Source organism: Myotis brandtii, unplaced genomic scaffold, assembly GCF_000412655.1.
Source record: "Myotis brandtii unplaced genomic scaffold, ASM41265v1 scaffold430, whole genome shotgun sequence".
NCBI classification, from domain to species: Eukaryota; Metazoa; Chordata; class Mammalia; order Chiroptera; family Vespertilionidae; genus Myotis; species Myotis brandtii.
The window spans coordinates 324614-332983 of record NW_005366456.1 but is presented as its reverse complement, the minus strand read 5'-3'; the positions used below and the strand labels follow the sequence as shown (position 1 = coordinate 332983).

Below are 8370 nucleotides of genomic sequence, written 5' to 3'. Positions count from 1 at the left end.
AGGGAGAGACATGGTGAATGAACAGAAAGATCAATTTGGTTGGATTCCATGCCATTCATTGTCATATGCCCGTTATGCAGTGGTTTCCATTGATGTGGCTTGCACGTTCCTGTCTGGATATGTCTGAGACAAAATTAGCAGAAGATAGAAGGCGCCAGACCTGAGACCTGTTCCACCACGAAGGTCATGGCCCTTGACCAGGAGAACAGCCACGACGACTTTCCCAGAGGCATCCTCTTACCTGGAAGGAGGCTGCCAGCTGAACGGAAGTCACACAGGCTACAAAGTCAGAGGAAAGACTTGGAAGGCACCTGCAGCTTGGGAGACAAATTCATCCAGTGTTAGAAACAGTACAGTACAGTCCTGGCATTGGGTGAAGCGGATGTGAAAACTGAACCCCACAGACTAACTGATTTGATTTGCATAATAAAGAGCAGGTGAGGGGGAAGGGAAAGTGGAGCAGAATAAGGTCTGTGCACTTGGTGTGTTTGGGTGGAAGTTGAGAGTAGGAGAGAGTTTGAGGGAAAGCTGGCATTACGTGCAGAATAGTGGGAGAGGCAGCAACGTTTGCTGTGCGTTACAAATTCATCTCCCCCACCTTGGCCAGTGTGGCTCTTTTGGAGTATTGTCCTATACACTGAAAGGTTGCAGGTTCAATCCCCAATTAGGGCACATGCCCAGGTTGCAGGTTCGATCCCTGGTCAGGGTGCATATTGGAGACAACCAATCGATGTTTCTCTCACACTGATGTTTCTCTCTACTTACTTCTCCCTTCCTCTCACTCTCTCTAAAAAAAAATAAATAAATTCATCTCCTCTTTTAGCATTTCCTTCAAGACAGTACAGATTTGAAATACTTAGTATATATAGATTTATAGTATTTTTGGTTCCCTAACGGTGTTTCTTTGAATATACTACTTGACTCAGACGAGGCCAATTGGAGTTGTAGGTTTTGGGGGGTAGTGGAAACTTTCCTTTGAGATGCTAGCTCTAGGTAGAATGTAAACAACTCTATTTTTTAAAAAAATTTATCTTTATTATTAAAAGTATTACAGATGTTCCTTTTATCCTCCCATTGACCCCCTCGCCCTGCTCCTGACTCCTCCCCTCACCTCCCTACACACACAGGCCTTCACCACACTGTTGTCTGTGTCCATGGGTTATGCATATATACATGTAAGTTTTTTGGTTGATCTCTTCCCGCCCCCTGCTTCCCTCTGAGATTCAGTCTGCTCCGTGCTTCCATGCCTCTGGATCTATTCTGGTTGTCAGTTTATTGTGTTCATTAGATTCCACATATGAGTGAGATCATGTGATACTTGTCTTTCTCTGACTTATTTCACTTAGCATAATACTCTCCAGGTCCCTCCCTCCATGCTGTCTCAAAGGGTAAGAGATCCTTCCTTTTTACAGTTGCATAGTATTCCACTATGTAAATGTGTGTGTTTTAATCCACTCATCTACTGATGGGCACTTGGGCTGTTTGCTATTGCAAATAATGCTACTAGGGGTGCATATAATCTTTCTGATTGGTGTTTCAGGTTTCTTAGAATATATTCCTAGAAGTGGGATCACTGGGTCAAATGGTAGTTCCATTTTTTAATTTTTTGAGGAAACTCCATGCTGTTTTCCACAATGGCTGCGTCAGTCTGCATTCCCACCAGCAGTGCACGAGGGTTCCCTTTCCCCACATCCTCACCAGCACATGCAGTCTGTTGATTTATTGATGGTAGCCATTCTGGCAGGTGTGAGGTGCTACCTCATTGATGTTTCTAGCTCTCTCTCCCTCTCCATTCCTCTCTCTGAAATCAATAAAAACATATTTAAAAATTAAGACAACATAAAATTTTATCATTTTAATGTACAGTTCAATAGTGTTAAGTACATTCACATTGTTGTGCACTCAATTTTCATAATTTTTATCTTGAAAAAAATTCTATACCCATTACACAATTCCCCATTCGGCTCTCCCCCCAGCCCTGGACAACCACCATTCAAACTCTCCTATGAATTTGGCTATTCTAGGTGCCTCATATAAATGAAATTATACAGTATTTGTCTCTTTGTGACTGGCTTAATTCATGTATCTTCAGGTCCTCAAGGTTCATCCATTGAATGTATATATTACATTTTATTTATCTATCCATCCACTGATGGCTATTAAGTTTGCTTCCATCTTTTTAGCGAATTGTGAATAACACTGATATGAACATGGGTGTACAAATATCTTTTTGAGGCTGTGCTTTCAATTATGTGGATATATATCCAGAAGCAGACTTGCTGGATCATATGGTAATTCTATTTAAAGATGTTGAGGAACGCCGTGTTTTCTACAGAGGCTGTGCCACTTTATATTCCCACCCAAAGTGTGCGAAGGTTCCCATTTTGTTCACATCCTCGCCCACACTTCTTATTTTCTAGCTGTTGTTGAGGAACGCCGTGTTTTCTACAGAGGCTGTGCCACTTATATTCCCACCCAAAGTGTGCGAGGGTTCCCATTTTGTTCACATCCTCGCCCACACTTGTTATCTTCTAGCTGTTGTTTTTTTAACTAGTCATCATCCTAATTGGTGTGATGTATGGAGACTCTTCGGTTCTCACAACTCAGGGGGAGGGGCGCTACTGGCATCTGCGGGTGGAGGTCAGAGACGTTATTAAACATCCCACAAAGCACAGGACAGTCCTCTGTCACAGAGAACTGGCCCCAAAGTCGAAAAGGCTGAAGAGGACACATTCTGATGTACACAGTCAGGCTCATCTTTCATAGTGAATCTCACCCGGACACGTGCAGTTTCTCCCTTTTCTGTTGAGATGCTCAAAGGGAAAGTGTTTCAAAAATCTGGAAAGCGAGGGAGAAATGGCAACATTTCTTTTATTCAAATTTTATTGGAAGTTTACAAATGTATTACAGACATCAGTAAAACAGCATATCCATTGTACAGGATCTCAAGCAAAGTGTTCACCACAGTCTCTGGCAGAGCCTGCACCAAAGGCCCGCTGCAGGCCTTCTTAACAAACAGCGCGACGCCCACACACAGCACACTGGCCCGCCTCGCCTCCTCAGGCCCTCCGAGGCTTCGTCTATACTTGGAATTAAAGCAGGAGATGGGCAAAGCGATCCTGTGCGGGAAAGAATGTGTTTAGGAGAGGGAAAATGCCCAAGTCCTAATTTGCTAAGGAAAATGGAGGACTTGTAGGCCACAGAGTGTTAAGTCAGGGTCCATAAATAGAACCAAAATGCTTTATGGGAAAATATGGAAATCATCAGAAAGGCTTGAGAACAGACCTTACTGGTGAGTAACTCTGTCCGAAAAATTTATTAAAGCTTGGTCAGTGACCTACTGAACATCAATGGCCAAATACCCAGTAAGGTGAAGGGATATCTCAGAAAACTCTCAGGATAGGCAATTTTTTTCCCTTTCTTATGGGTTCATCATATCAGAATCACAGAAATGTTTTCCCGACACTATGGGAGCTTCTCCCTCCTTTGTATTCCCCTCGAGGAAAGCTAGTTTTGTCAGCAGGAAGTCAGCCTATAAAACAGTATAGCTCCCAACAGTGAGTCATGTTTTATGAGTCTTGTGTTGTCTGGGCTACTCTTATGAGAAAATGGAAAAAGAATCAAATCCTTTCTTGATCCTGACCATGGTGACTGCTTCCAAGTGGTGGGACAATCAAGTGTTCATATCTGCCAGGTCCCAGAGGGACCAACCACTGGGGACAAGGCAAAACTCCCTTCATTTCTACTTCTCTAGTGCTTAGAGAGGTATATATATACCTCCAAAGGGGGCATGGGACTGCCTTCCAAATCGGCAGACGAGGCCTGGCTGAGCCACACCTGGAATGCTATGCTTCTGTAAGGCGCCAGGCTGCATGTGGGTGGGAAGACCTGCTGTCCAGAGCCCACGTCAAAGCCCTGAAGGTGCTAAACAGTTGCTAACAGCAACTCTTCTGGCATGAAATATTCAGATAGCTGGTTCCATCTCCTACTTCCCTTTTTATAGATTCTCCTTCTTAGGTGTTAGCATCTGGTTTCTGTTAGAAACACACAAAGAGCACTTCTCCTTGGAATTTAAATATTTGTGTTATCTCTTGTTAGAAGGTGGGTTAGATGAAGACAAGGATGAACTCTTATCTGACCTCTGCAGTAGGACCAACAGGGGCTGACTATAATGCTTGTCCAAGAACACGAGAAGGGAAAAGAAAGCCAAAGAGATTTGTCTTCATTTCGCCTAAAGAAGTCAGCTGCTGTTAGCATCCACAATCTGAGGGCATGGGAATTGGACTTTCACAATTATTTATGAATGATGCCTCCTAAGTGGCTGTTTTTGCCTAATGATAAAGAAGCCCAGAGTAGAAAGACAGAAGTCAGTTCATAAATAAGTTTTGTTATCAGACAAATAAGATCAATTCTGACCAACTGGTTCTGGCTGTCTGGAGTGTCATGGATTTTTGAGGCTGTATCCATGTTCTCTAAAAAGTACACAGTGCGTATTGGTTATACCTGCCCAGGTGGCAGAGTATATGTGACGTATATGCCATCACTGTCCCACCTGAACTCCACCATGGCTAGTGGGACCCCAGAAGCAGGAAGCTGCTGCAGGAGAAGGAAGAGGAATCTTGATGCAGGGCAGGAGCATCCTACCGAAAGGAGAATGAGAAAGAGCAGCCTCAGGTCCCGCAGTCGATGTACAAAACTGCTCGGCCACTGAGCTGACTGCGGGTGGAAAGGGAGGACTGGAGAACACAAGATGAATACGGAGAGAAGCTGTGGAACTAACAGCACTGGGGATTCTCCATTTGTGAACATGTGCCAAACCAAGAAGCACAGTTCTGGTTTCCCTCAGCTCACCACCTTCACACTTGGTAGAGATCCCAGAACTATATGCCAGAAGAAGGGGTACCTGAATGCCACACTCAATGCCACCAGTCTGCTAAGAAGCCTGTCCACAGTATCACGGGTGGTGCATTGGCAGGGCAATTCAGGACCCTGTCAATGACTTCCACTTCTTGGGAGGGAGCCAGTTCTGATGCCGCTGAATTGAGCAGCAAGCAGGACATGAACTGTACCCTAATGCTGCCGTGTTAACCTAAAGATAGGAAGAGGACTATATGGGGAGAGGTAGGAAAACAAACAAACAAAACCCTAAGGCATGAGAGCAGAGGGGAAACTGGGAAAAGATTACTTGGATAGAAACAGTCTATTGAAGATGAAAAGATGATCTAGAAAGAGGTGAGTGTAGGCCTCACTCAAAGGGAAACTTGACCAAGAAGAGATAGGAGTTATGATGGAGGAATCAGCTAAGGACCCTAAGCTCTTGCCTCAGAAAAGAAGAATTTTGGGGAGTGGGATTCTGGGATGTTGCATGTAAGTTGTCAACAACTGGTGGAACTCCCAGTACAACACCCTGCTCTCTCTGGGCCTTCACCATCATGGCGGGGATGTAGCCATCCTCCTCAGCATTCGCTGTAAGGCGCCCGCTGCATGTGTGTGGGAAGACCTCTGCCAGCTGGAACCGACAGAGGGGACCTCGCCTGCAGACAGTCTGACCCTGAGGCTTCTATCTATTACACATCAAGCTCTGACCAGTTCTGCTGCCGGGTGCTCTCTGGGCAACTAGATGGCAAATTGCTCATTCCTCAATTCCTTTGGACACTAGTTATGTGTCAGTTTCTAGGCCACCTTCTTCTTTCTGCTGATGGGGTAAAGCCTCATGTGGGAAATGCAAGAGGTGCTCTGAGGAGGACGGAGGTAGAAGGCAACGTTTACCAGGAGAATTTCCTTCCCTGGGTCCCGGGCCACAGAGGACAGACTTTGTGTCCAGCTTTCTGCTAGGTTAAGTCATCTCCTTTTTCCCTTTTTCCAAAACGCCTTTTTATTCTCATCAATCAAGGAACTTGAAAATCCCAACTGGACTTGCCCAATTTCTACCAGAAACCTGCCACTTTAGTCATGTGATGTTGCACATTATTTCTTAAAATCAGTTTGCCAAGCAGTTTACAGACTTACTATACAAACGTAATAGAGTAATTCTCCGAGGCTCGGATACTTAAGGAAGCATTTAGATATGAAGATAGCATGCGGAAAACAGCCACAACCAACACTTGTATTGCTTTTTAAAAAAAATCAGTGACAATGACAAATGTCATATTAATACCTGAAAAGCAAATTATTTTAATACATCCTGAATGGAGCGCCATTTCGACATCCCATACAGCCTTCCTCTCCCCAGGCCCATTTGGCATGGGGTCTGAAAAGCCGCGTTTCACATTCTCTCCATGAAAAATACTAGAAAATATTAACTACTGTATTGAAAAGAGACCACGCTCACCTCACCATGGCAGAGGGCCACTGAGATATACCGTGTAGCACATGGACAGAACGTCTCACTAAAGGTGGGTCCTGCGACGGGTTCGTTCAACCGCCACAATCCATTAAGGGGAGGAGGAGAATGGGGGGAAAAGCAAGCGCTTCATTTTTAACTGAAGCAAGGTAGAGAGTTTTATTTTACTATAAACAATACAACCGTTAAATGTCTTCTTGAAGCAAATTCACTTCTGAGCCCATTTTCAGGCTGACCAAGGGTCCCCTAAGTTCACAATGGAAATCCTTTCAACAACATCTGCTTTTCAAGGCCTTTACACTGACGCCTCCTGAGCAGCTCAACCTTCCTGGGTGACCCAGAGACTCTGGATAGGGAGGGCGTTAAACGGAATTACTTCCTCAAGCACTGGGGGCTCGTCAAGCCGGCCGTCACCGCTCCTCTACTTCATTTCCAGAAGTTCTTCTTCGCCTTGGCCTTGCTTCCTATTCTCCGTCAGTTCTACCACCCTTGCCCCGCTTTCTGTTTTCAAATCGCCTCATTCCTTCTCCACGCATGACGTACAATCTAGGACACACCGCCTCTCCCAGAGCCCCGTGGGAACCCGTCTGCCCCTAAATCCTAAGGCCCAAGTTCATTTGCACCGAGGACAACCGGTTGTCAGGCTAAGGCAGCTGTTCCATCTGCCTTGGCAAAGGAAAGCGGGTAATACAATCCAGGAAACATGAGCACCGGAAAATAATGCCACATTCAAAACAACATCATGCTGACGTCACACAACGGCACCACTCACAGTCACTGTGTTTTCCCCAAGAAAGAGATCAATCGTGAGCAGCTTCAAGCTTCCCAGCAGGGATGGCGCTTCTCGCGGAACTTGACTGACACTGATTGGTTTCTCTGATGGGCAAAGGTTATGTTTGCTATTAAATAAACGACTACCACTTCGTAGAGAATACCTCCTACTGAGGGTGGGAGTGGACTTAAGGACGGCTCCTTAAGATGGACTAGAGCGTAAAATGCTTTGGATCGAATCATTGTTATTTTTTCGCCACAAAAAGCCAAATTGAATAAACGCCTTTGAAAAAAGTCTCACTGACATGTAACAAATTTGTATAGAAAAAGAAAAAGGGGGTGGTCCTGGCCACTCGGAATACTACACAAAGACGATGCGGATGGCATGCAGGTTGCGCTGAGTCCTACCATATAGAAATTCCTTTGATATTACAAAATACAAAAATATTTTATCAGAACTCTCATTTACATTGCATTTACAATGGACATGTAAATAACTTAGTCTTGGGTCCTGGCTAATAAACAAATTACTTACTGGAAAAGGGGTCCTAAAAGGAAGAGAACCAGAGAGGATACAAGCGAGCAAGGAAGCAATTTGCCATCTGATGAGTGGCAACTGCACACACCGAGGTGACCAACCCCGGCCGCCACGCCGTCTAGAGCGTTTCCAAAGTGAAATGTGCAAATCATAGTCAACATGCCGAGAACTGGGGCTACCAGCCGAGTCAACCTGTAACCTCGCCTTCCTCCACGGAGAGCACGCCCCGCCCCGTCTCCTCCCCCAGGAACCACCCCCAAAAGCGCTTTCAAAGAAAAAACAGTGCAAGTTTCTGAATTTACATTCTCAGCTCCCATCTTCCCCGACCCCCTGACCCCGACCGGGTTAAGAAATGATACAGTTCTTGCTCTTCTGTCTTTTCCTGCTGTGCAGCTGTCCCCGGCCGCCCAGCGTGGACGACTTGGGGAGGCCGTAGGAGCTGTACTTGTGCAGAAGCTCGTCGCTCGTGACGTAGCGCAGGCGGGCGGGCTGGGGGATGGGCTCCCCCAGGAAGTAGCCCTCATTGTCAGACTCGGAGGAGGAGGAGCAGGTGGAGCACCAGTCGTACTCGGCGAAGTAGGGTCCCCAGCGCTCCCCAAAGGCGTTCTGCAAGGCCAGGTCCGACACAGTCCGGGGGCACTGGCCGTACAGGTCCCGGCGGGAGCCCGGGCCCAGGCTCTCCTGGAAGCTGCGCTGGCGCAGGAACTGGTCGTAGTCC

The 8370-nt window shown here is 46.0% G+C and overlaps 1 protein-coding gene across 1 annotated transcript in view; it reads right to left on the bottom strand.

Moving 5' to 3' along the window:
* Window positions 1-2853: 2853 nt before the first annotated feature.
* PRICKLE2 (prickle homolog 2) overlaps window positions 2854-8370 on the bottom strand; it is a 142089-nt gene continuing 136572 nt past the window's right edge. The window contains exon 9 of the mRNA XM_014546130.1: window positions 2854-8368. Within this exon, the coding sequence (XP_014401616.1) occupies window positions 7998-8368 (371 nt within the window). The 3' untranslated portion in view covers window positions 2854-7997. The remainder of the gene's footprint in view (window positions 8369-8370) is intronic.